Source organism: Carassius auratus, chromosome 30, assembly GCF_003368295.1.
Source record: "Carassius auratus strain Wakin chromosome 30, ASM336829v1, whole genome shotgun sequence".
Lineage (NCBI taxonomy): Eukaryota > Metazoa > Chordata > Actinopteri > Cypriniformes > Cyprinidae > Carassius > Carassius auratus.
Genome location: NC_039272.1, coordinates 14923362 through 14951304, shown reverse-complemented (window position 1 = coordinate 14951304; position 27943 = coordinate 14923362). Strand labels below are relative to the sequence as shown.

The 27943-nt window shown below is 37.2% G+C and overlaps 1 protein-coding gene across 8 annotated transcripts; it reads left to right on the top strand.

The window, feature by feature from the left end:
* LOC113049334 (pleckstrin homology-like domain family B member 1) lies at window positions 1–27938 on the top strand. Of its 8 annotated transcripts, XM_026211601.1 has the most exons (23): window positions 1–73; window positions 1942–2067; window positions 4907–5419; window positions 5528–6069; window positions 10901–11137; window positions 12485–12622; window positions 12936–13073; window positions 13986–14114; window positions 15765–15920; window positions 16046–16156; window positions 16862–16948; window positions 17408–17527; window positions 19289–19408; window positions 19715–19873; window positions 20114–20257; window positions 20552–20647; window positions 21182–21251; window positions 21390–21633; window positions 23016–23106; window positions 23521–23667; window positions 24943–25162; window positions 26215–26300; window positions 26609–27754. In XM_026211601.1, exons 2-23 carry the CDS (start codon window positions 1947–1949, stop codon window positions 26747–26749), a joined length of 3810 nt encoding a protein of 1269 aa, XP_026067386.1. In that variant the 5' UTR covers window positions 1–73; window positions 1942–1946; the 3' UTR covers window positions 26750–27754. The 8 variants fall into 8 exon arrangements, with proteins under 8 accessions (XP_026067386.1, XP_026067385.1, XP_026067384.1 ...); XM_026211600.1 differs by having other exon boundaries at window positions 4907–6069; window positions 23019–23106; window positions 26609–27938; XM_026211599.1 differs by having other exon boundaries at window positions 4907–6069; window positions 26609–27938.
* The last annotated feature ends 5 nt before the right edge of the window (window positions 27939–27943 follow it).

Sequence of the window (27943 nt, the reverse complement as noted above, 5' to 3'; positions counted from 1 at the left end):
AAACACAGTGTCCGTCGTTTCCCAGCGTTTCCAGTCGATTGGATATAAGTTTGTGTCTTATTTTCCAAACCTGGTAAGTGAAACCGCTTTATCTTCAACATTTTACCAATGATTCACCTGTTACGTTGTAGAGTTTTTGCGTTTTTGAACTCCGAAGACCATTGAACCCAGTTGTGCTGGTTAATGTGTTTTAAGAAAAATCATAAATTAATATGTTATAACTCGATTTGACTTTTTATCTCAAAAATCTAAACTATAGCTGCCTAAATTAAATATATTATAGCCAAACTTTACTGTAATTGAGCAATGTTGTAAATGTATGTAAGTTAGTATCGTTGACCGCAAAGGGGTTAAGATACGGGTATTAACATGACCCCCCCCCCCACCCCCATAATTTAAATACCATTAAATGTAAGCTACTTCACACACTTAAATGTAAAGTAGCCTAATGTTAATGCTCACATGAACGCTTTCAAAATACATTTAGGCTTAATAGAATATACCGGCACTGCAATATATATTCTCAGATTTTTGACCTTTCTAATGAATTCCTATATGAACCCTTTTCTGACCTCATTATGCCCAGCCTGACCCCTCTGATGCCCTCTTGTGCCATATGCCTTTTTGATTTAGTCTTTAGTTGTGTAAATAGAGGTTATAGTCTGTCATCAGTGATTTGACCTTATTCATTCTGTCTGTACTACATTTTTAGGAACTATACAAACTGAATGTTTTCTTTTAATGCTTTTCTGAGTTAATTCTTTGACTGGCCCACAACCATTACAGATGCCCCCCTTTAGATTATTTCTGAAATGAAGAATGTGTTTGATTTGTAAAACATTACAGTCTGTTTCTTATTCCGTCTCAAATATGTGGCTACATCCATGTTCTTGGTTGTGTTTATAATTTAGTTTTGCCACATATATGTACAGTACTTGGACACTTTATGAGGTTCAGTTTTGACATAGCCATAATAGAGAAAGTGGTTTAATTTAGAAAATACCACAACAATGACAGTAATATATGCACAGAGGTGAACCAGTGTTATAAAGAGTTTATTATAAATGTTTTATATTATAGTGTTGCATGTAATTTCCTGTCCTCTACTGTACTGTAAGTCATCAATGAGTCATACTGATCTTATGTGCCAATGTTCATTATGAAATGGAAGTCTGGGTCATAATTCTCTGGCATTTTGACAGATTCTGCATTGATCCACATTAACACTTTGTCCCTCTGGCCTTATGAAAGTGCTCTGATTAATAGGACAGAGGGACAAAGTGTTATATAGGATGTATGTGTACATTTTCTACTAATAGACAATCTTAGTGTAATCAGATTGTTTGACTTGTTCAACTCTATGGTATGGCAGGAAAAGTTGTGATATGAGTTGCAATAAAACATGTAAATAAGGACACAGATTCAGGCTTGTACCCGTACTGATTACTTTTGTTTGGCTTTATTATGTTTCATCCACACCCCTGTTTTGTTTCATTCGGATGCTTTAAAAATGACCTTGAATGAATAAAGTCAAGTTTATGAAGATTTAATTACACTTTCAACAGATGACTTTTCTTGAAGTAAACCTCTGCTCCATTCAGGGTTGCTGGGTATAGCACCAGCTACTCCACCCAATAAAATTGTTGGAAAAGGTCACAGAAAATGTCAGCTGACTTATAAACACTGTTTATTTCACAAATCCTATGACAGTTTCCTTATTCTGGTAAAAAAATGGCTTTACTGGTATAACCTAATGTAATAAGGTGCAGTCTTGAATTTAGCCTTTTTTATTAATAATATTGTTTACTTAAAATAATTTCATTTAGAAGTTCCATCATAAACCACTGTATAATTTCATTTTTTTTAATCATAATACAGTAAACTTTCTTTTCTTTTGGTATTTTAATGATGTTGTTCTGCTTGTGTATGCTATTTTCTCAGGGTGTATGCTGTGTTTTGGTCAGTCATCCTTTTTCCGCTTTAACCACCCAGAGGAGGCCCTCAGGATGAAGAGTTTGATGCCAGGTGGAAGCCCTGGATTTACCAGTACCTACAAAAACCATTCAGGTATATATGCAGAAGGAAATTTACACTGACCTGGAATCTGGTATTGTAAGACAACTGCTCTGGATGCAATAGGGAGTTAAAGTTGCTGAAGGCACTCAGAAAAAGCGAGCGAGAGAGGGAGAGAGTGCACTACATTTGCGAATAATGGTGCACATTATGTTGATTTAATTGCTAAACGTTATAGCAAACGGGTCACAGAGAGGCATTGTACCCTAGATAATTATAACAAGTTCCAGACACTGCTCAGGTGACACAAATCTGCCTAAAATAACTCGGCCTAATCCTTCCTCTTTAGTATCCATGTTATTGGAGAAAACTCCAGCTGTATCTTTGCCCATTTTAAACACTGTTCTCACTCATTTAGCATTGAATCGTTTCAAAGAGTCTAGAATCCAGGAAGTGAGATCCTTGAGAAATCGCTTTGAAAAGAATGGGAATTTGAATGGCCACAACAAGCACTCTGTCAACTGCTGGAAGTCCCCTGTTGGGTGACCCTGGCTTTGACCCTGTTAGTTTAGAATCCTTGAACGCCAGATTGGACATTTTAAAAGAACATGGCACCACGACAGTGATGAATATAACATTGTTGTTATGCCATTGTGGGTATTAACTGCAGAGAACATTGCTTTTTTTCTTTAAACATTGAAATGGATCTTTTTTCTGATTATAGTTGCCGGCACTTGGAAAATAAACCTTAACTAATTATGCATTTTGAGAATAATTAAAGGGGTTGTTTACAATTTTTTTTTCTAGGCTTGATTGTGTTTATGGGGTGCAGTCTAACATGTTAATGCTTCATTTTTTCAAAAACAGATTTTTTTTCCAAATAATTTACCTTTGCTCCACACCGATCTGTCCCTTCTTCTGTCGATTTTTTTCCTGTTATTATGAAGCCCCTCCCTCAGAAATACACGATAGGCTGAGAATGGTCAGCTGACTAAAGTGTGTTGTGATTCGCTAAGCTGCCTCAAGCGCGTCTGAACATCTCGCCCCTCTCAAGCTCAGAATATGCTCCGGTTGTATTTTAAACAATCACGTCCTCTGTATTGCTTATAAATTTGAGCCCGATTGAGACATAGAGAAAATGAATGAATGAATGAGGATCGCGCAGAACCTGTGCAAGCACGGCTCTTAATGTTTAGTTTTTTAGTTGTTGTCTAATAATTTTAGATGCACTGTTGTTTGTAAATGCTACTGCATCTGTTATCTTTTAATATAAAGTTTTATTCTGATTAAAGCTTTAATAGAGCACAGCAGCAATATGCGCGTCCATGTATAACGCTCATTGCTTTGTGAAAATGTGTATAAATGGAACCTTTTGTTTGAGCTGATCTAACGATCTGAATGAGAGAGAGAGAGAGAGAGAGAGAGAGAGAGAGAGAGATGCAGAGCAGGGCGACGCGAGGAACAAGATTGAGAACCGCTGCTTTAGAACATTTGAAACTTGTGAATCTATTAGAATCGTTAGAAGACAGAATCACGATCCATATTTTTACAGATTTTTACCTGCACCAATAGTTTTCTCTTCCTCTTCTCTAAAGCAGGAGAACATGGTCTCGCCCCTTTTATTGCATGTTGCATTGGGTGGGGGGTTTATCTGGGATCGTGACGTAACAGACCCAGGAAGAAGCTGGTTGTAGTCCCTTACCAGCAACTTTGCAGATATTGTTTTGCTAAAACAGCAACATTACAAACTAACTAATGTTAAAAAACGTGAAATCGCAATCAACCACCCCTTTAAAATGCATTATATTTAACAATATGGAATTTGCTAATTGGTTGTACAAATAAAATTATTTTAGGCCTCAGCGACTGTTTCTTATGACAAAAATGTTTTTTGTATTATAATAAAAGAAAGGTAATTAAATGTATTTTTTTTAATATATTTGTGGAGTCACTTCCCGTATGTGTTGTGCACATATGTTCTCCCCACTGTGCCACAGCTCTGACTAAAATAACGTGTTTATTGCATGGTTAGTGCACCGTTGGCCCTGGCTGCAGAGAGCGAACAGAACTGAGTGCGTTCAGCTGGTCTTGAGTGTGCAGAATGAGTCATGCCATAATTCAAGATCCATTCTCCTCGGTCTGCTCTGACCTTTGGGCTGAGGGTGGGATTCATGCCATCCACAGTGTGTAGGCTGAGAGACACACCCAGAGTGTGTAAAAGAGGGGGATGTGTGTGTTTGAATGCATTTTACCCAGCTCTGTCCTGCATGGATTTAGAGCACATGTGGTATGAGTGAAATATGGCCCTGACAGTTTTAAATTTAGAATTTCATATCCATGTGATTGCCAGATTTGAGAGATAGATGTCTGATTTAGGTTTGGATGTTGTTCAGTTAAAAAACAAGTTTGTAGCTTGTTTTTTTATTTAATGGGTCATCATAGTTCAATATAAAAAGTTTGGTTCTGGGTCAAATACAAAAAAAAGTAGTAAAATGTTTAAAGTCAGACTGTTATATTGTGAAAATATTTGATAATTTAAAATAAACATTCATATATTTTAAAATGTAAAATGTATTGGTAGCAAATCTCCAGCACATGCTTTCAGATGGAGCGGAATTTACTACACAGAGCTATGCAATATTATTATGAATTATGAATGCGATATTACGTAGGTGTCAGTGAACTACGCATCTGTGTTTTACGCACTCCATCTGAAAGCACATGCCGGAGATTTGCTAATAATCACAGAACCGGCTTTACTGACGAGATGTGCATGAAAATCGCATTCGATTATTGGCCTGGAACCTACCTGGAACATATGTTGTATAAGTCTGCTACATTTGAAATCTAATAAAATGTAGGATCATCAAGTGATGTTGTTTATTCTCCACAGAAACCCATCGGCAGCTCAATGGAAACCACCTTCCTTTGCAAGAGCGACCTCGTCCTGGACAAGGCACTCTTGTGCGCTCTATTGACAAGGATCTTCATGACATTATGAATTCTCTGACTATGGATGAAGGCCAGACTTACTCATCTGAGCAATGTAAAAATGCCCGCCACCCCATTCCAAAGTCTGCTCAACGTGAGCTCATGCTCAACGGGAGCGGCCACAGTCTTGTCTCCCATCCAGCCAGTCCTGGTACTTTGTCTGTAAGCTCCAGCTATGAAAATACCAGTCCTCCTTTCTCCCCCCTCTCCACCCCTTCTGTGGTTAGCAGTACAGGGTCTTCCACTAATACCCGTTCTACCAGCTACACCCATATTGTCCAGGCCCCAGTGCCACAGCCACGCACTTTTGCATCCAAAGGCAGCAGTTCCAATGGAGGGCTAAAGGATCAAGAAAGTTCCAGGCTTCAAAAAGCCTTAACTGAAACCCCCTCAAGTCCAGTGATGAACCGCAGAGGTGAGAGTCCATATCTGGCCCATGGTTCCTCTTCTGGGCCTGTCTCATTTGCATCTGGAGATTTAGGCAGACAGGTCAATGCTAGACTCATCTCTTTGTCTTCAACAGGATCTTCTAGCCCTAGATCCAGTGTTGGCTCATCAGTCCAAGAAACTTCTTCCAGTCTTCAGTCCCATTCACGTGCACTCCTTCCTCCAGACAGTCCCCAGTCATCCCGTCGTGGTGTAGAACCATCCAGCATGCGTGAACTTCCTCCTCTCAGCCCGTCCACAGCACGCAGAGGTGTCCTTGGGGTACCAGTTCTCCCTGGAGCTCTGCCCGGCGTTCCTTCGACCTCTCGTGGCCGGACTGTACCAGAGAGTCCTCGTCTTCAACGAAGAGCCACAGCTGAGGAAGAAGTAGGAAATACGAAACTGAAGGACCAGCAGAAGGGGGGTCTAACCCCAGCTCTTGGCTCTCAGGCTGGTGTCTCTCCCCTCACTAGTCCCCGTAACCAGAGAAAGAACTCCAGGGAGCCTCGGCAGGTTCAGCCGCGCACACGGGAACGTAAGAACAGCATTTCAGAGGTCAGCGACAAAGAGGAAGACCTTCTGGAGTACCATCGTTGGCAAAGAGAAGAAAGGATGCGTGAGCAGGAAATGGAGAGGCTGGTATGTCTGATCATGTGTATATTTACAGTATTTATAAAAGGTTTGGACACACTTATTCATGAAGTACTAGTTTTACCATTAAACTATGAAATAATTAAATTGAGGTAAAATGCCATTTAAAAGTGTGGGGTCAGGATTTTAAAAAAAATAAATTATTACATTTATTTAGCAAGAATGCATTTAATTGATCCAATGTGACAATGAAGACATTTATCATTTATAATGATACAAAAGATTTCTATTTCAAATTGATAATTTTCTGAACTTCCCATTCATCACAGAATCCTGAAAAAAATGCATTATGGTTTACACAAAAATATTAATACTGAAGTAATGACTTCTGAAAATTCTGCTTCGCCACTACAGGAATTAATTGCATTTAAAAATTATATGAAAATGAAAAAGTTATTTAAAATGGTAATAACACTTGACAATAACACTATTATACTTCATTTTGATCAATTAATTGGTTATATACTGTAGGTTATTCCATGTTAAATTTTATTTGAAGGTTTTTGCATTTTTTCTGTTAAAACCCACACATTTAAATATTAGTTTTGTAAATTATTTATCTTCAAATTAATTTCAATCATTTAAGCAAAATACTTAAGATCAAATGTTTAAGATCATGAGATATAAATTGAGTCCATTGTGCCCAAATACTTAACTTGTTTTCAATTAGAAGACTATGATCCAGAGGCCCAAATGCTGATGTAGGCTATGCTGAAGTGTTTTTTTACTTTTCAAATTTGATCTAAATATGAGTTCTGGTACTAATAAAGTCATAGCTTGTCTAAGTGAATGCAGTAGAATGGATATTGATTGCTGTAGAGGACTGATGAGAGTATTTTTTTGATGAGGCTTAGAGTGTCATTGGCTTTTGGAGTGGACTTAGAAGTCAACGGGTGGAGTTTGTGTTTTTATGTTTTTAGTTTTTTTTGGTAAAGACATAGAGCAGTCAGGAATAACACGTGATTTAAGGAATTTTAAATGCTCATGTGCAGAACGTGTGGCTTCCCAGAGACTATATTTACCCGACACAATCTCAGTGCTTTGAGCTGCCCTCCTCCTCATATGCACACACATACTGTCCTCCTTTAACAGTCTAAACTTTCGTCTCCACCATAGGCCCCTAAATTAACCACGCATAGACCTCATCTCTCATTTAAACATATTAAAAACCCCAGACGCTCCATGGGTGCATCTCAAATTCCCGAATGGTATTTGCCATTCATCATCTTTGTTCCTCGCCACCTTATTTATCCTTGAAATTTTATACATCTTCAGTGCCTCTAACCAACTCGTTAATGCCATTTTTATGATGAAGTACTGTAACCTTTCTTAAAAATACAATACTCACACAAGCATAATTATATGTGGCAGCGACAGTTCTTGTTATTCCCTCGAGAAAAACTATTTTTGGACATTTACTATGAGACTGATCTGAATTAATACAGGATAAGAAGTCGTTTTCCATACTAAGTCTCCGGTCAGCGTTTCAAGACAATGGCAGGAACATTAGGTGTATTATGAACATGTTTTCACTCTGTTTGGGTTAAACTTTGTCCTGTGGTCTCTGGTCTGTCTGGCACTGTTGTCATGGTTACAGCACAGCTCTGTCCAATAGTGTGGCAACTTGAAAGGTAGTTTTTGTCCAAAAGGAGCTGAATGCTCTTTTTTTTAAGATGCTCTCAGGTTAATATCACCTTTTCAAAGGACGTGTGCCACATTTAAGCACAGCTGAGCTGTAATTAGTGCTAATCTGTATGCACAACATGCACAGACATTGATTGCTAGCTTCAAAAATGGAGATTTCAGAGGTGTGACCTCACAGCATGCTAGTGTTAAGACGTATGATCACACATTTTGGGATTACAGATGGAGCAGAAGTTAAATACGCTGTGATTTCAACTGGTGCTTAACCAGTAAAGCATTTAAGAGAAAAAAAAACAACAAGGCAAGAAGTGAATTACAAGAGAAAAAGCTTTAGGCATCTGATCTTTTGATTTAAGCCTGACGAGAGATAATATTGCTTGTGGGGTAATGCCATACAGTATGTACTCTTAAATCCCCTCACGTGTCTGTGTTTACTCCGTTCTAGGTCATGGCCCAGTTGGCTTGAAAATGTTTCTTCTGTTCTGCTGTAGTATTTATGTGCTCCGCCTTCCTTTTATCTCGCTCACACACACTGTCACACATACATTTTCTAGACCGCTGTATCCTTAACAACAGTGGTTCCCAGCTGGTGTCGTTTAGGAACCAGATATTACATTTAACATTCAGTGTTAACCCAGCACTTACCGAGCAAAGTTATTGAAATATACACTACCATTCAAAATTTAGGGTTTGAAAGTCTCTTATGCTCACCAAGACTGCATTTAATACTAATAGTAATACTGTGAAAAGTTATTACTATTTACAATAACCATTTTCTATTGTGATTTATTTTAAAATTTTATTCCTGTCATGGCAATGCTACATTTTCTGCATTATTCTAGTCCTCAGGTTCACAATCTTTTATAAATCAGTCTGATACTGTTCAAGAGTAGACTACTGCTCTAAGAAAAAAATTCTTATCATTATCAATGTTGAAAAAAGCAGTGCTGCTTATTTTATGCAATTTCTTCAGGATTCTTTGATGAATAGAACATAAAAATAAAAAAAATTTGAAATCGCAATCTTTTATAGCAATACAAATCTTTCTTACCGTCACTTTTGATCAGTTTGATGTCTTTACTAAATAAAAGTATTGAATTATTTTCTTGGCCCAAACCTTTGAACATTTTATGTGTTAATATTATCGCAAACTTTTTTTTCACAGGATGATTAGGACAAATACAATTACACAGGCATGAACAATAACAGAAAAGTATGATTTAAAAAAATCAGTGTCAGCCTAACACATGGAACAAATATTTGGCCTAATCATTTTTATGAAGCAGATCATCAAGTGACAGATTTAATTGGACACATAGACTTTAATGCCAGTGAGAATTAGAGAGTATTTTTGTTTTCCCTTTTAAACCTCAGTTTAGTGTGGCTAATTGCATTTATTATTTTTGGGTCACGATGCTCAAGTAGAGAACTTGTTTTGCACCACACACAAACACAAAGACGAACTCTTCGTCTTCAAAGTATATCTAGATGTGTATCTTTTTGCCCACTGAAGATTTTGGAGGTCATTTTGCCCTTTGTTCCTGTCATGTGTTTGTGGAATCTAGAGAACCAGAACATTTCATACTATAAACCACATGAGGGCGATATGGCACCAAATTTGGATGAGAGATTCGTTTTCATTTTTCTTTTTCTTTGTTTACCAGATTTAAAACATCTAAAAATCAGCTTTAGCAATAAACACACTGTTTTCCATTGTGATTAATGAATACTTGAAATACAGAGGTTTGGGTAAGGTTAATAATGTGTTTAAGTCCCTTTTCTCCCTCTTCACATAAGTCATATTTACATTTGTATTTATGCATTAAGCAGATGATTTTATCCAAAGCGAATTACAATGCATTCAGGCTAACATTTTTTACCTAAGATGTGCTCCCTGGGAATCAAACCCACAACCTTGCGCTGCTAATGCAATGCTCTACCACTTAAGCCACAGAAACTACAGATTAAAAAAAAATCATAATTGACTTTGTTTATGGGAGAGTAAGTAATAAAGACAAAATGTTAGAAAGACTCAAAAATCAACACAGCAAATTCAAGCTTACACTTAAGTAGATTTTCAGGCTCCTAAGAATGCAGTAAATTCACCATTTTGGCTGCTGTGCCCAAAAAGACAACAGTCGTGTCATAAAGTAGCGTGTGCACACAGAGGTTTAGTGCGTTGTGCTTTGTGTTGGTCTGTTGTGGCATCTTCAGCATGCATACTAGCTGTGCTGACACCCTTTTGTTGGAGAAGAATGCTGTTGCTACGTTACCCATCAGTTAGCGTTTACTTGTTCCAGTGCTCTGTCTGCACTCTCCTGACAGGGGAGACCTCGTTAAAAGGGAAGAGCATATGTTTCGAGACATTTTATTGGCTGGTCTGGTGAAATAATAGCTCTGTGATAAAGACTTTACAGCACTGAACACCTAGTGCACTAAACTCAGTCTTTTGTAGTTAATAAAATACTGTATTCGTCTCATACTCTGTTGAGTCTCAGGCCTGTCTATTGTTAATTATATTTGTATAAATAATTCCCTACTTCATCAGAATCGAATCTGATTAGCTGAAATGGATGGCTGTGCTCTTATGAGAGCACTGTCCCCTGCCATGCTATTTTAGTAATGCCACTGGTGTCTAGCCAAGCAGAGATGGGTATTGTCCATGTAAAATATAATGAGCCCCAATGCCCCAAATGCCACTAGTTAGTCCGGCTAGATCTACGAGAGAACATCGGGACTCTGGCAGCCTGTACGTGTATAGTGCGCACACACACACACACACACAAACTAAATGTAGGTTGAGTGATGGCAGCAGCTGACTATCATAGCCGGGTGAAAGGTCGTTTGAGTGTGCTCAGAGGTTTGGGGGTCAGTAACAGGGTTGAAGGAAGGTTTTTGTGAATTTGAAGTCTCTTTCGAAGATTTTCAGGATTTTCACTTCTTTAACATACTAGGTACTGAAAGAATCCAGTAGGATTTTAAAGGGGGCTCACACAGGGTCATAAGCGGAAATCATTATGTTCTGTTCAAGTTGCAGTTAGTTTACAAAGTACCAAATTAAGCTCCTAAAAGAGCGAGTGAGAGTGTTAACTGTGTGTTTACATTATTTCAGACCGTTGTATGAGTTTTTGTGATGTGTGCACAGCTGAAACCTTGTGTGTGTATTTGTTTATAGGAGAGACAGAGACTTGAGACCATCCTGAATTTGTGTGCCGAGTATAATAAGAGTGACCCTCCGGTGGGCATGGACACAGGGAGGGCGTGTCAATTTCCAGGGATGGAGGAGGTCTCTGTTCGGCGACCCGGCCCTGACCCTGCAAGTGGGTTAGCCCAGAGCTCTCACAGACAGAGAGAGAGTGAGGAGGAGAACCTGAAAGAGGAGTGTAGCAGCACTGAGAGCCAGCACCAGGAGGTACAACACACACATACTATTGCACACAAACTATCGGAGATACTCCCACTATACCGAGAGAGAAATACAGTAAGCTCCAAAGATCTGAGATCACATTGAGCTTCAAAACCTAATTTAAATACACAGGATTTGGATTTGGATTTTGCATTTTTAAACAAAAAAAAAACACAAATGATTAAGAAATATTAAGATTCTGCACCATTTCTAGGTCACTAATCAAATGAGTACATTTGTGACATTGATAATTTGGGAAAGCATGATTATTAAGTTTGACATGAGCTTGTAGAGTCATCATTTATTCAATTAATTTTTCTCCAAATTTGTATGACTTTCCTTCTGTGGAACATAATAAAATATATTTTAAATGTTTGTAATCAAGCCGTTTCAGTTCAGATACAACATGAGGAAATGAAATTTTTTGGGTAACTGTTTATTGGTTTATCAAGTGCAGATTCAAGATATAGACGTTACTGCTGAATTTTAAATGATCTTTTTTATTTTATCTTATTTTTATTTTCTATGTCTGTAAAATCTATCATAATATTAGGTTTTTTTGTGTTTAATAATACTATTAATGTTAACATCATGTAGTCACTCGATACATTATTTGTACATCAAAAAATGTATAACAATAGTTTACAGTTATCTAAATCAGAAAATGCAAGAAAAACACATTTACACAAAATTGTACACTTTACTTGATGCCACTATGTATAATGCATTATAAAGGTATTAATAATGTATACTGTAATGAATTATATATATTTTCATAAGCTGTAAGCAAATTATTATGGGGGAATTATAATACTTGCAGATTCCTTGTTACATCTGAAATACTAAAAAATTTAAATTTTTCTTTCATAAATTTCACTCAAATTGTAACACTAATAATATAATTTACCATGAAAAGGTGTATCAAAATACAAAAAAGTGGTCTCAGAATTTTGGAAAACACCCAAACTGATTGAATGAGCACACAGACATATTTGCACACACATTATGATGTATAGGAACATGCAAGATTTGGCTAAAACACTCAAAGGTGTATGGTACTTGTAGAAGTTGTACTGTAAATGGAAAAGTAAACATACATTTAACTCTTGTGGTCTGCTGGTAGTCCCTTTTGAATCCACCTACTTTTTCATATTTGCTTTCATATCTGCTCTGTCTGTAAACACACGTCTTTCTCAGCCTTTTTCTCTCCCTTTCTTTAGAAAAAAATGGTATTCATTCATTTCATTCACTGTTAGAATCCCTGGTAGAGTTTATTTGTTGCAACCATTGTCTGAGTGGCCTCACCACACACAAACATGCAACACAAGTTGTAACTGACAAATGCTTTCTCAGCATGAAGATTCTTCAGTGCTTGGGCAGCAGGAGAGAGCTTATCTGGAGGAAGAGCAGCTCAGGGTTATGGCTCGAGTGGACGAGCTGAAGACTCGTGTCAATGACATGGAACAGCAGATACAGGAGTCTAGACAAGAGGTTAGACTAAATCTTACACCTACAGTCCATTGTCTATGTGAGGTTTATACAAAGTGAACATAACTTCCTTCAGTTCCATCAAAACTGCGTGAATGAGAGTGAGAGATGTAGACTTTCACATAAGAACTTGTAAAATCTGTTCATCTGCATCAGTGCATCACCATCTGCCATGCATAGAAACATCTTTGGTGTTGCATATTAAAATCGATGTGAATACAGGATTGTGCCTGATCAGCAGATCTGCGCTATTCATGAAACAGAACTGAAACATATGGAAGTGAACAGACTGTTGAATGTGTCGTTTTATTGGCAGGCAGAGATGGAGAGGGCATTACTGCAGGGGGAACGGAGGGCGGAGCTTGATCAAGTGGAGGCAGAGCTGGAGATCATCAATCAACTTCAGCTGAAACTGAATGAAGTGGAAAATTCAACTCAGAGGGAGAAAGAGAAGGTACCAACAACAAACACAAGCTATGAAGCATGCTTCCCTGTTTCCTGTTTGTTTTTCCTGACAAGTTTTGTGGCTCTGTTTTTACTACCATGCTAATTTCTAACAGCCTGACATCTAACTCTTCATTAATCTAAATGACACTGACTACACTACATGTAGTTTGAATGGACATTTTTCGATCAGTCTTTCGATAAAACTCAATTTATTTGGAGTAAAATCTACAACTTTCACCTTATTTTTAAAGAGTGGGTGTGGCCATTTGGAACTTAAATGTACAAGGCTTCTGGCGTTATCCTCTTCCGGTTATTTTACCTATACAAAAACAGCCCGTTATGCTGCTTGATATTGCAAAATTGTATTTGTTTTTATGTAATTTTAATGGATTATCGTAATCGTAAACACACAGGTTTGAAGCATAAGTAGTTTAACCATTTACAAAGGAATTGTAAATCTTGCACATTCACAATAATTCGCACAGAAATCTCTGTTCTAGACAGCAATATAAAGATGAGTCAATGTAAGGTATTTATAATAAAACATTTAATTCACAAATCAACAAAAGTGTGAAAATGTGTGCAAATTTCATAAAGGCAACAGATATCCCAAAACAGTCAATCCTGAGGCTAAATGAAGATATTTAGAAATAATACAAAATTATTTATGAATAGATGTATTGAGTGGAATAGAGTTCTGTTTAACTATTTGATAACTATTTATTCTGCTCAGATTTAGTTTACGGCAATATGGGCTCTGAGTGCCACGGCAACCCCATATTTAAACCTCTGTTTTAACACAGCATGGTGACTTTATCTAAGCAGTTTCCTGTTTGTTTTCTCCCCTCTCCACCATTACTGGCTCGCCGCGTGTGTATTTGACCAGTGTGTATGTTACGTGTGTGTAATGTTTTTGTAGGAGAGAGCAAAAGTCTCAGCTGAGCGGGATGTCCTGGCCAGGCTGAGGGATTCGTACAGTGAGCTGAAGGGCCAGCTTCATAATTGCCCCGAATCACTGAGGGAGCACTTACAGGAACAGCTGACCAGGGTCAGTGTGTGCTTTGAGACTGCCCGAGAGAGTCACAATGACTATCGAATGTATACAACCACTTCACTTCAGAGAGAAGCAGGAGAAAAGAAAGAATTGTCAGATTCAAATAACTATTAGCGACTGATCTCCTGATTAATTTTTTATTATTATTAGTTCACTGAATTAGTGTTGAATTTTCAATTTGCCTTTTTTATCTTAAAATTTCGCATCCAGTGTTTCATTCCTCTTTTTTAGGGGAAATAAACAAACAAATAATATATAACAAAAAAAAGTCACTCCAGTGGCTTTTGTGTGTTTCGTTGATTTTTAATACTAAAGCCTTGATGGTAATTAAATTAAATACATAACTGCAAATGACTTTACTCTTTTTAAGTATTCTATGTAGATGTACTTTGTAAATAAATTGTTTATTAAGTAATTTTTTCTCCATTGTTTACAGTAGCATAAATGAGAGCTCTGCTACTGGATTATTGTGTATGTATGAAACAGAGATGCTTGTGGTGGTTCGCTTATTCTAGCCAGTATTTAAAAATAAGCCAGAACACCATAAAACAGTTATACTTTCAAATAGATAGTCAAATAAATAAAACTGAATGCAACAATATTATAATTTGGACTCATACCACAAACTGATATTACAGTTATTTGTCTAAATAGAAATAAGTTGTTTTAAATGCACAGTTAATTTATATATTTTAAACTAATATTTAAATATGAATTCACAGTATGGAAATGGTTATTTTAAATTACATGTACTAAAATATTAAATGATGTGTTAGCAAGGGTAATCCAAATATAAAGGGAATTAACACGCGTTAATTGAATATCAATATCTATATATATATAAAATCTCTAATGTTGAGCGAAAACATATATGATACTAATATATTGTCATTCTCTAAATAAGAGCAAAGCAAATAGCAAACAATCTATTTATAAGACATTAACAAAGAAGACTGATGTATTTACTCTTATTTAATCACATTTGTACACAAGATACACTATGAAAATAGCTATTGGAGTATATCACCTTTCAGTATCACTAGCAATTAATGGGTAAAACACATGACATGATACAACAGCCTTAACTGGGCAGCTTGTTAGAATCTGGATCTGTACAAACTGCACAAATATCCTATGGCTGTGTGTGTTGGCTGTGTGTCTGCACTCCCTCTCGAGCCACAATATGCTCATGGCAATAAAGGGTTTACACACTCACTGAACAACCATGATCATTATGATGCACCTCTGCTCTTAGGCAAAGAAAATGCATGGAATTCATTTATTTGTATGCCTGCCTTTTGCTTTCCAATCTTGCTTAAGTGCTTTTTATTACTAAATCTCCTCACTAATTCACTGATATGGTAATGAACTGAGCGAATCCCCTCATTGTTTTGTATCTTTGTACACTTTATAACCAATAAGCACCAAACAGAAGATGTGTATGAAATTTGTTTTCAGGAAATGCATTGAAAAAAAATAAAAGGTTGTTCCATACAGCAAACATTGTTTGGCAGACAGAGTGATCTTCTTCGGCATGTCATTGAGGAACATTTGTCTGTCTGCTTGTTTGTTTCCCCCATCTGTTCGTCTGCCTCTGTCTTTCCCTCTCTGTCTCTGTCCATCTGTGCATGTGTGTGTCTGTAGAAGGTGGAGGCACTGGAGTCAGCCACTAAGCGCTTTGAGGATTTGGAGTTCCGCCAGTTGGAGCGAGAGAGTGGCATAGAAGAGGAGAAGGAGACGGTCAGTAGGCAGCTGTTGCAAGAGAAGGCAGAGTATTTCCGGAGTGTGGTCAAAAGGAAGGTAATGACACTCCTCTCAGGACAGTTCTAGGACTCAAAAGTCAGTACTGAGCTGCTGATCCTGTATTAAACTGGAATGACATACATACCACGGCCTCTATTTAAACATTTCTCTTGGTTATGTAGGAGAAAATGGCAGCTCTGGAGATCCAGGCTAATCAACTTGGAATTCAGTCAGCGCAGGATTGTGAAAGGATGGCCAAAGATAGAACCATGGCCCTACAGATGCTTCAGAAGGTTGAGATTTTTTTTTTCATTTAAATTTAACCTAAGAAAGAAAGACACAAACATCTTGGATAACATGGGAGTTAACAAATTATTAGGAAATTTTCATTCTTGTGTATGTGAACTGCTCATTTAAGCTCAGTTGACATCATTTGTGGCATCTGAATGTTGCAACAGAAATCGAGACTCATCAGACCAGGCAACATTTTTCCAATCTTCTATTGTCCAATTTTGGTGAGCCTGTGCAAATTTTATCCTCCATTTCGTGTTCTTGCCGGTGTGGTCTTCTTCTCCTGTAGCCCATCTGCTTCAGGGTTCAATGTGTTGTGTGTTCAGATGGTATTCTGCATACCTTGGTTGTAACGAGTGGTTATTTGAGTGACTGTTGCCTTTCTGTCATCTCTAACCAGTCTGCCCATTCTCCTCTGACCTCTGACATCAACAAGGATCACTGGATATTTTCTCTTTTTCGGACCATTCTCTATAAACCCTAGAGATGGTTGTGTATGAAAATCACAGTAGATCAGCAGTTTTTGAAATATAGCCCATCTGGTACCAACAACCATTCATGTTCAAAGTCACTTAAATCCCCTTTCTTCCCCATTCTGATGCTCGGTTTGAACTTCAGCAAGTTGTCTTGGGGTATTCCTTTAAAAGGGATATTCCTGGGATATTCCTTTAATGGTAAATTTGACTTTGTATACTTTTCTCTGTAAGGAAAAGGAGAGACTGTCTGCCCTGGAGAAGAGGTACCAGAGCCTGACCGGTGGAAAGACTTCCTCCAAGCCTGCCAACTCTAAGGAGGTAAGAGCATTCAACAGCCATGACTTGAATTCACCAATGGGTAATTGAGATGTTTTTGGTTGGCAAACAAACTACTTTGTATAAGCTGGTAAACAGAAGCCTTGGGATCTAAACTAGAATCATTATAAATCATGAGATATCTGTGCTTTTTCTCATTTAGTGCATTAGTTTGAAATAAACATATCATTGTGTACATCCTGATGGTGGTGGTGTCCGTAGGGATATACTCATCTCCCGCTTAGCAGTGATGAGCACGTTTTTTCTGGTTTATCACCATCGGCGATAAGCTTCATGTCGATGCCTCTTTGATCAGACATAAAATATGTAGAGGGAATCTGAAGAAGTTTGATAAGACAAATAATGATATAAAAAATAATGATATAAAAATGTTCTTTGGCATGGTTTGTGCAACACTGTCTGTTCAGTGCTGTCTGACTTTGGTGTTTATATTCAAAACAGGAAGTGCTTTACATCAGTGAACCTGACCTTTTAAATGAACTCCCAACCCAAAATTCTCTGCTCCCCTCATCATGTTGTCAAAGATCTACCCCTCAGATATATTCTAACAGGCCACAGGAGGTAAAAGCATGATCCCAGGACAGCTGTGAGGGATTTACAAACTAACAATACCATTATGTCATTTGCACTTATGCGCTTGTGCAGTTTAGTCATTTCACCCTTCATAAGGAACATGTGTCTGTGTGGCTGATGAGTAGAGATGGGAATTGTAAAGAATTTAATGATAATGGTTCCTTAATGGTCCCACTAATGATTTTGGTAGTACTAAAAGATATGCAATTTCATTATCAAGTGATAAGATGGTTTCAGTAACAACCACGGTACTGAACAAATTTCATTCATTTATTTTTATGGAATACTACAGACAAAACACACAGTCATATGAATAACCAGTCAGTCACTACACTGATTTATAATGTGCTAGACTTCATTAAAATTAATGACTTGGAGTCCAATATTTGGTGCTTTCAAATAAAAAGTAGTGATGTGCGATAACTGAATAAATATTGCAGTAAATGTATTCCACCCACATGCATGTGGAAGAACCATCTGTGAAACATAATGACTTATATAGCACCTGTATATATATATATATATATATATATATATATATATATATATATATATATATATATATATATATATATATATATATATATATATATATATATATACATATATACACACACACACACACACACACACGCACGCACGCACACACACACACACACACACACAGGTGCTGGTCATATAATTATCATCAAAAAGTTGATTTATTTTACAAATTCCATTCAAAACTTTAAACTTCATTACACACAGACTGATATATTTCAAATGTTTATTTCTTTTAATTTTGATGATTATAACTGACAACTAAGGAAAATCCCAAATTATAACCCACTCTAAAAAAGATTCATTTTTTGGTTCCCAACCCTACTGATGTGTTAGACATTATAACACATTACCAACAGTTTGGGGTCCGTAATATTATTTTAATGTTTTTGAAAGAAGTGTTTTGTGCTCACCAAGGTTCTGCATTTGTTGTTCAAAGATACAGTATGAATATACAATAATATAAATATTGTTAAATATTATTACAATTCAGCATAACTATTTCTCCCTTTTTAGTGTCACATTATCTTTTAGAAATATTACAAATATGCAAATTTGGTTCTCAAATTTCTTATCAATGTTGCAATCTTGTTGTTCAAAAGAACAGCATTTATTTGAAATAAACATTTTTCTAGTAATCTAAATGTCTTGACTGCCACTTTGAATAAATGTAATGCATCCTTGCTGAATAAAAGTTAATATGCTTCTTTCTTTCAATTAACCATTAAGATAAATAAAAACTGACCTTAAACTTTTGGTAGTGTAAATACGTGTTGTGTAGTGTCAAGACCTGGAATGCTTGCAGACGTTTCTTGAGTTGAAGGGTATTTGTGATTTTTTTTTTAGCATTCATCAATTGAACTGTTACAAACAGGTTTTCATTTTGTGTGAGACTTTAATATGCACATTGTGAGTGTTGTTTGCCTCAATCTAGCATGTCATCTGTTATGTTCAGGCCATTTATGAATGGTATGGTCACATATCATGGGACTGTGATATGGTGGACATTGACATTCTGTGTCACACATGCTGTCTGTGTGTACACTGGAGATGTTGAAGTGCGTGCCATGTTTGTAATGTGTTGGGCACAAGCATGCCTTTTCCAGTGGGTGCATGAAGATTTCTGGTGCAGTACTTCTAGTGTCATTTGAGATATGAACTGATATCCTTTGTGGATGTGTGTACGGATGGATGAATGTGTATGCTCAGGAGTACCTCAGACTCTCTGATGTATATAAGATGTATGGGAACGGATGTATCCCCGCCCAGACTGCCTTCTCTAATGCTCTTTGTCTACCGCTGGCTGTAACATCAGACACACCTCGTGAGGTATGACTCCTCCACTCACTCTTTCATCCATGACAGAACCTTTTTCTTTGCCTCACCACCTCCTGTTTCCCTTTCCAATGCCATTTATTCCTAGTTTGTGACTTTTTTTATGATGCTGTCAGAATAACCCCCTGGCTGTCTTCTCTTGGAGCTCTTATTTTTCATTTCTTCCTGTCTCTTTCTCTTTCCAGCTCTCCTTGTCGTTGTTATATCCTCTGCCTTTGCTATGCCAGCTTAATGCTTTTGTATACCTATAGTGCCCTCATTCCATTTTGTGTTTGTGTGTGATGGTTTGATTGTATAAAGGAGTATGTGACAGTCAGTCAGTTAAACCAGCTGTTCGGGATGCCCAAAGTTGACCCCTCCCCCACATCTCCAGTCCAATCATTCCAAGCTATTGTCGCTGACCCTGTCCACTCCAGCCACACATCCCAGTGTGGCTCCTCCCAGTCACTTCCTGTTGAGGTGTGTGTTATTTCCTGGTGTTGATGAGTTTGTAGTTATTTACCATAGCTTGTGTCAATCTGGCTTGTTCTTGTGGAAGAGAGAGTTGAATGAAGTGGGATTTCAAGGTTACGTGGTTTTATGAGAGATACTTTTTATTTACGACTCCATACTTTCAATGCATGTATCTCTTCTTTCCTTGCTGTATCAAATTTTCCTCTTTTTCCCATCCATCCTCCCTTTACCTGGACTGCACTTCAGACCCAGCCTGCATGGACTAGGCCCTCAATCCCCAGGCTAGATTCAGAGCGCTGGTACCAGGAGATTATGGCAGCAGGGGAGCCCAGTCATGCCTGTCCTCCCCCTCTGCCAGCTAAGTGTATCTCCTCACGTAAACCTATGCAGGTAAACTTTCTTCATTAATCTGTCTTCTCTTCTGCTTGCATCCTTATATCCTTTTTCTGCCCTTAAGTTATCTGTCCTTAGTTTACCTTTTGTTTTGAATCTCTTCAGATAAAACTGCCAAATTAATTTCAGTAATTTTATGTAAAGTGCTTGAGGTTTGGTCTTTGTTGCCGGGTTTGGTTGCTTTGGTGTGGTCTTCTTCCTTGCTGCGGGGGCAAGTTGCCATAGTTGTCATTCTGGATGGAGAATATTAATAAATGAGGGATGAATAACACTGAGATATTTTGCTGTCAGATCTATAAGCAGGACAGTGAGCTGGGACAGAACAACGGCACCTTTACACCCCCGCCTTCCAATATGAGCACATCAGGAAGAAACACACCCACCAAAGTAAGACCGTTTAAACTATAACCTCTGACTGTTGTGAAGAGGCCACAATATAAGGTCTGCATTTTTTTTAAACAACTCTTAGGGTTAATTCAACCAGAATTTTTTATTCTGTCATTAATTACTCACCGTCATATCGTTTCAAACCTGTAAACACTTTGCTCAGCTTCGGAAAACACAAATTGATATATTTTTGATGAAATCCAAGAGCTTTCTGACCCTGGATGGATGGATATATGGACAGACAGATGGACGGACAGACAGACAGACAGACTGACAGACCGGCCGATTTTGATTTTGACCAAAGTTTGATTTCAGTTGGATTAAAACAATAATTATTCTTACTTCAGGGACAAAGCTGACACGTAATGTGTATTTAATCCTTCAAATATTAGGTTGAGCAATGTGTCATGTACTTAGCCAGACAGATAAAGGCTGTGGTTTGACTACAAAACCCTCACCGTTGCTCCATTATAACTGTATAAATATCTTCAAATGTGTCACTTTCTATTTATCTCTTCTTTTTTTTATCTTCAGAGTCTCCCAGATCTGTCTCCTGCTTATTTAGACTTAGACTCCAAGAGACAATTGGATCTACATGGCAGAGGTAGCCATCACTCATATTAGTTTGTAAACAGTGTGTGTTGAATAATTTAAGTTGCTGCGCCGTATAACATAAAGGTGGTTGTAGAAATACTGTAAAGCTCTGTGTTTTTATTGATCATCGCTGGATGTATTTTTCTAGGGCTCTATACTTGTGATGATTCCAGAATCAGGCCTATGGATCCTAAACAGAACCACTGGGGGGCACCACAGGACTCTCACTCCCCTTTCCCACCTTCAGGTGCTCCCATGGTACACCACTCCATTCTGCACCACCAAGCACCCCCAGCTGGAGAGTCAGCATATGACACTCTGAGTTTGGAGAGCTCTGACAGCGTGGAGACCAGCGTATCTACTGGCAACAACTCCACCTGTTCACCTGAAAGGTGAGACACAGTTGTCAAGGGAACCCTTGTTCTGCCTCCTTTCCCCTGACAACGGGTCACGCTGCCCAATTTCCTCATAAATGTTTTTTTTTTTTTTTTTAATCATTTTACCAGAATAGTTCCTGGGTTGTTTCCATGACAACACATACATTGACACAAAGAGATGTGCTATTCTTCTCGTCTTCAAAGTTTGGTCTTGTCCCGAGGCAGAACGAGCACAGAATGTCATTTTAAAGTATGTGCTCCTTGGAGCCAGGGAGGCTTCAGGTGTTTCGTCAGATGTTGAAGTCATGAAAAGACATTCTCTTGATGTTGCCCTACTTTTCAGCATCGATAGTCTGGACGAGAATCTTTGACCATGCATTCTTACATTTCTGTTAGATGTTTCAGCAGTTTTAAACTCTTATAACCCTGCTCACCCTCGATCAACCTTTTTCCTTTGAGCTGGTAAAGGAGGCCCATCAAAAAAGCATGTAGGTCCTTACTTAAAAGTGAAGCAGAAAAAAATCACATACTCTTGAACCAGCAGGAAGGAGCATGATGCACATGATTTTGTATTTTTTAACCTGTGGCAAAAACGTGGTTGCCTAGGGCTTAGAAAAGATAAGACAATGCCGAGAGTTGAAAAAAAAAAGAAGTAAAAAAGCATTTTTAAATCTATCTACTTTATCAAGTGGTATTTAGATATTTTAACAAATGCAATTTTAACCAAACTAACTGTGCTACATTATTGAATGCACACTGCTGTTCAAAATGGACAGGAAACACTTTTAAATAATAAAATACCATCTAATAAATGCTTTTCTCCTGTACTTTCTGTTTATCAAAAAACCCTGTAACACTGTTTCCACAAAAATATTAAGCAGCACCGTTTTCAACACTGATAATAATAAGATGTCTTACTTAAACATGTTGGAAAGAAGGATCATGTGAAAATAAATACTGTAGAAATGGCTACTGAATAAATTACATTTGAAGACATATATAAAATAGAAATAGAAAACGGTTATTTTAAATTATTATATTTCAGAAATCTACTGTTTTTACTTTACTTAAATTACTTTTTGATTAAATAAATGCTGCCTTGTTGAGCATAAGATAATTTTTTTAAACATACCAACCCCTAACTTTCTAAATCGTTAGAGTATATAATGCTTAACAATTATATTTAAGAAATATATAATAATTGAATAATATTTTTTTACCCCGAGTTTGTATTAGATAACTGGAATTATGTTTATTTTACTGTAATCTGTTTATTTTTATTTTTATGACACTTCTGTAATATTCAGTAGAATTTAAATGAAGGCTCTGAGGCCGGCAGTGTCGTCTTCTGCCACTGGAAGCAGCGCAGAAACAGTAACCGTGTGTTTCTCCCTTAGCAGCAATGGGCTGGCCGGACTGAGGCTGGAGGAGATGGAGAAGATGTTGAAGGAGGCCCAGCAGGAGAAAGCCAGACTGGTGGAGAGTCGAGTGAGTACCATTAATCTTTAATTGTCTGTGAAATATAATCTATCCCTCTCCCTGTCTCTCATATAAAAGAGATCTTTTTCATGAATTTAAAAAGGAAGCCCCTGGTCCCTTTGGCATTACTGCATTAAAGATTGTTTCTTACCTACAAAGAGTGATAGACATGAAAGGCTGGATCTTAACAAGCTCTCCGACAGTAATACTCACTCAGACAATCTCTTGCTGAATTATTTTTTCATGCATCCCCAGTCACCCCGCACCGCACTGTGTATTTTATGTATTTGTATGTATTTTTTTTCCCTATTGCCTATTAAATGTTCTCACAGTAGATTTGAAGCCCCTCTGTGTCTTAATCTGTCTGTCTGTCTTTTTTCCTTTCTTTTCTTTTTTTTTTTTTTTTTTTTTTTTTTTTGTCAGGAGAGGGAAGTCCAGGCACGAAAGCAGCTGCTGGAGGCTGAGAGAAGACGGCGAGAGGAGGTGGAGAGGAGGCTCCAGGATGAGACTGCACACAGACAGAGACTTGTGGAGGAAGAGGTCAAGCTGAGAGAGAAACAATGTTCTCAGGTCAGTACGTCTGGTGAACACCTCAATGAACTGCTCTCAGATAGTCGGCCAGTCTTTTATTAGGCAGACATATAACACTCACATTTCCCAGAGAGATAAAAGGGACAGTACATAAGGCTTACATTAATAAGTCATAAATAAATATTAATATTTATAATCATAATCCTTTATAGATCACTAGTTCATGTACATTCATATGTATATATGAATTACTGTATACTTGGGTCAGTGATGTGGCACTAAGGCTATAAAAAAAAAACATGAGAATTTTTTTATATATTTTTGTTTATTGAATTGTATTATTTTGTTATTTTATTATTTGTCTAAATTTATTTAATTCTTATTATATATATATATATATATATATATATATATATATATATATATATATATATATATATATATATATATATATATAATTTTTTTTTTTTTTTTTTTTTTTTTTTTTTTTTTTAAAGGCTTCATGAGAAATGTTGGCATAATTCAAAATAAAAAATAGTGAAGCGATTTTGATTTAGTAGTATTGAAGAAGTTCCTGTCAAATCAAAGTCAGTGTGACATCAACAACATGCAGAAACCCAGAAAATAGAGGACCCTTTTAGCTTATTACATTTGTAACTAGTTGAATAAGAATTAACTGAATGTTTAGTGTAATGTAATGTGTATATAAAACATAACACCATGTTAGTGTTAAAAATAGAAGTGTTTGAAACGCACACAGTAGAGTCGCGCCTACACACACTCGAACTGACAGTCTTACTGTCTCCGTACAACTCTAAACCCAGCAGCGAGCTTCACTGCTGCCGCTCTGAGGTCAGAGAATGTTTTGAGTTGCTCTTTAAAAGTCTTTATGAGGTCACTGGCTCAGCTTGACTGGGCCAGACGGAAGGCATGAATGCACATAGAGCAGCTCCGCACAGCAGGTGGATGAGAGGAGACACGCAGACAGATGGTGAGAGGGACACAGCAGAAAGAAGATAAGATGGGAGGAAGAGGAGGGGTATATATACAGACAGAGGCAAGGCAAGGCAGGGCAGTAGGACACCAATGTTTCAAACACAGACAATTGACATAACCAAAACAATGAACTCAACCTGGGTTTTTCACTACTGTATGAATTGACATTTTTCTGACACTTCCTAAATGTAGTGATCAGTACATCAAAATTATCATAAAATATTTCCATGAAATATATTGTTTTTATGTGTCCCTGAGCAATTCAGTTTTATGGAAATATTTGAGACAGTAGCTAATCCCAAGCTCTGCCCTTCTCAGGCTCGGCCAATGACGCGCTACCTGCCTATTCGAAAAGAGGAGTTTGACCTGCGTTCTCATGTGGAGTCATCAGGCCACTGCGTGGACACATGTGCATATGTCATTGTTCAAGAGAAAATGTGCAAGGGCCATCTTGTGAAGATGGGAGGCAAGATCAAATCTTGGAAAAAACGCTGGTTTGTCTTTGATCGACTTAAAAGGACCTTCTCTTATTACGTAGGTAAGGTAATTGTTGTATTTATTCCTAATTAAATTGTCAGCAAATAGTTTACTATTATTTTTTAAGTTTGGAATTTATATTTATTAATCTTCAGTACAGCTTTTTTTTTACTATATTTAATTTATTTTGACAAATTGGTAGTGTGTTGAATTTAAGTCTAAAAGAAAGCACATCAGTTTTCTGTTCTTGCTTGGTATAATTCAAAATATGTAATGTGAAAAAAAGAAAGAGAAGAAATAACAAGGTTAAACAAACAAACAAAACCAATGCAACGGCATTGACAAAGTGGCATATTCTGGTGAAATGTTATATCTGGGTTCGCTCAATTTCCGATCATCCTGTCTTTCTTTAAGATGTTCTCTCTCTTTCTCAGACATGCTTTGCTCATGTGTGTAGCCTTTTCACCCCCTCACTCCCCATGTTAGTAGTGATGATGATGATGATGGTGATGATGATGATGATGATGAAATAAACTGCAATACTTTCTCTAGCCCAGCGTTTGTGAGGGATGGGGGTGTAGATTTACCCCTGGCTCAGTTCTAAGTAACAATACTGCACTTACAACTCTTCAAAAACATGAAACAAAAACAATTTATCCCATTACTAAGCAGATCTGTGTAACGAATAGAGGCGAGACAAAAAAAAAATTCAAAAGGGAAAGTAATAAATCTTAAGCGTCGACAGGTGCGAAGGTGGCTCACTAGAGGCTGACAAGCCTAAAACAGTGGTTTCAAATCATCTACCAGATAGAATCAATCTGAAGAGAGGTGTTAATTTGCGCTAAGTAGCGCAAAGCAAAGTCTGTCAGAGAAGCTGCAGTGGGTGGCAGACAGTGTTAAATTGAGACAGACAATGCTTTAAGGTGAATCGCTCTGTGCGCTAGAATTCACTTCTACCACATGCATGTTCAATCCCTGAGGCAAAGCTTTTAAAAAGTTTCCTTTTTGTTTATTTTTTTATTCTATCTAGGAATAAAAGATATTTAAAAAATTGAAATGTGAAAAAATTTTATTAACAACATTTTTATTTTCCTCATGGTTTTTACTTCTCAGATAAACATGAGACCAAACTAAAGGGTGTCATCTACTTCCAAGCTATAGAAGAGGTGTATTACGATCACCTGCGCAGCGCAACTAAGGTAATGAGTGCTTTTCCAACACCTTCTGTTTACTGTCAACATCGACAGATCAAGCTCCATACCACTCACACTACAGCACCAACTTTGGTGAGCACACCGTGAAAGTTTAAACAGACAGGCGTCTTTTTATAAAGAGAATTTCTTACAGCAGAAGGCAAAAGAGATCAAAGGCGGCTTCATGTTCATGTACATTTCGTCATGCTTGTTTTTTTTTACTCTTCAGCGACATGCCTTTTTTTCCTGCCCTGCTGTTCTCCGTCTTCTCAGACTTTAACACACACATTGTCTTTTTTTTCCTGTCCTTACAGAGTCCGAATCCTTCGCTAACCTTTTGTGTGAAGACTCATGATCGACTTTATTTCATGGTGGCACCGTCCCCAGAGGCCATGCGCATTTGGATGGACGTCATAGTAACGGGTGCCGAGGGCTACACGCAGTTTATGACCTGAGGGAGAGCGGATGCAACTCTGCCTGCAGTGATGTGAGAGCAGGCAGGACTCATTTAACAGGACGTGTAACATATGCAATATAATGTTTAAAAACTTCAGCCAGCACTGACATTGTGACAAGAGAAAAACTGGAAAGCAGGCTGGCCTGATGACGACGTATTATTGTGCAACTGATGGTCAGATTTTATGTTACTAAAAACAGAAACTGAAAATATACATATATATATAGATGCAAAGAGTGGAAGCAAAGAATGTTTTTCTCTGTGTATTGTTGTAATATAGAGAAAGGAGACAGTTACAGAGCTTGCAGTATTTTATGGCATTTCAAATCAATCATATTGCATTTTTTTTTAATCTACAGTTTTATGGAGCCCAATATTCAGGTGTATATACATCAATGTATTAACTTTTTACTTTTAGTTATTTAGGTGCAGTTACATACAATTAGATTAAATGTAATAGTACATGATAGCAGTCATAATCTCTTTTAGGTAGAAAATCAGCATTCACATTTTAAATAGCTATGAAATACATTTTACTGCATTTCAGGTGCTGTATGTGTCAGATATGTATAATGTTCTTTGCTGCAAAGTTTATAAAAAAAATGGTTCAGGTGCTCAGATATGTAACTGAAAACTGTAGCCCTGCTACCTGATTTGTACATTAATCATACAAGATAATTTGGTGGGGGACCATTGCAGTAAATATTTTTGGTTTCAAGACCTTTGTACCGACAGGTTTTGCCTTGCCAAAGCTTTACCCATGTTGATATATGTACTCTGACTTGCACATCTTTTATTTCAGGTATTTAAAAAAATGTGTGGATGCGCCACTATGATTTATAATCCGATATTGTGCTGTTCAGATTATTGATATCATCTTTAATGAGAAAAACAGTGTGAACTTTTGATAATTCAGTGTTACAACACTAAAAATGTATTTCTAAATATTAACTTTTTTTAAACAAGTAGCATATACTCTTAAGCAAATAAAAAGTCTAACGAAGTATAACGTTTTCTTGTGCTCATATAGGGCAGAGATGAGCTAGTTGTCACCTTTTACTCTAATGAATATTTCTCAGTCTTGGTTTATTTTTAAAAGTCAATTTCTGCAAAGAGACAAATGCCAATGTCTTGACTGCAAAATATGTGGTCATTTCCACCGTTATTGCTCTGGTAAAAAAAAAAAAGCAGT

Bases quoted from the DNA above. Each gene is read 5' to 3' on its own strand.
- LOC113049334 (XM_026211599.1), top strand. From the start codon at position 1,947: ATGCTGTGTTTTGGTCAGTCATCCTTTTTCCGCTTTAACCACCCAGAG. The intron at 16,949-17,407 runs GTAAGAGCATTC...TATTCAAAACAG, and splicing joins AGCCTGCCAACTCTAAGGAG to GAAGTGCTTTACATCAGTGA. The intron at 20,648-21,181 runs GTAAGACCGTTT...TTTTATCTTCAG, and splicing joins GAAGAAACACACCCACCAAA to AGTCTCCCAGATCTGTCTCC.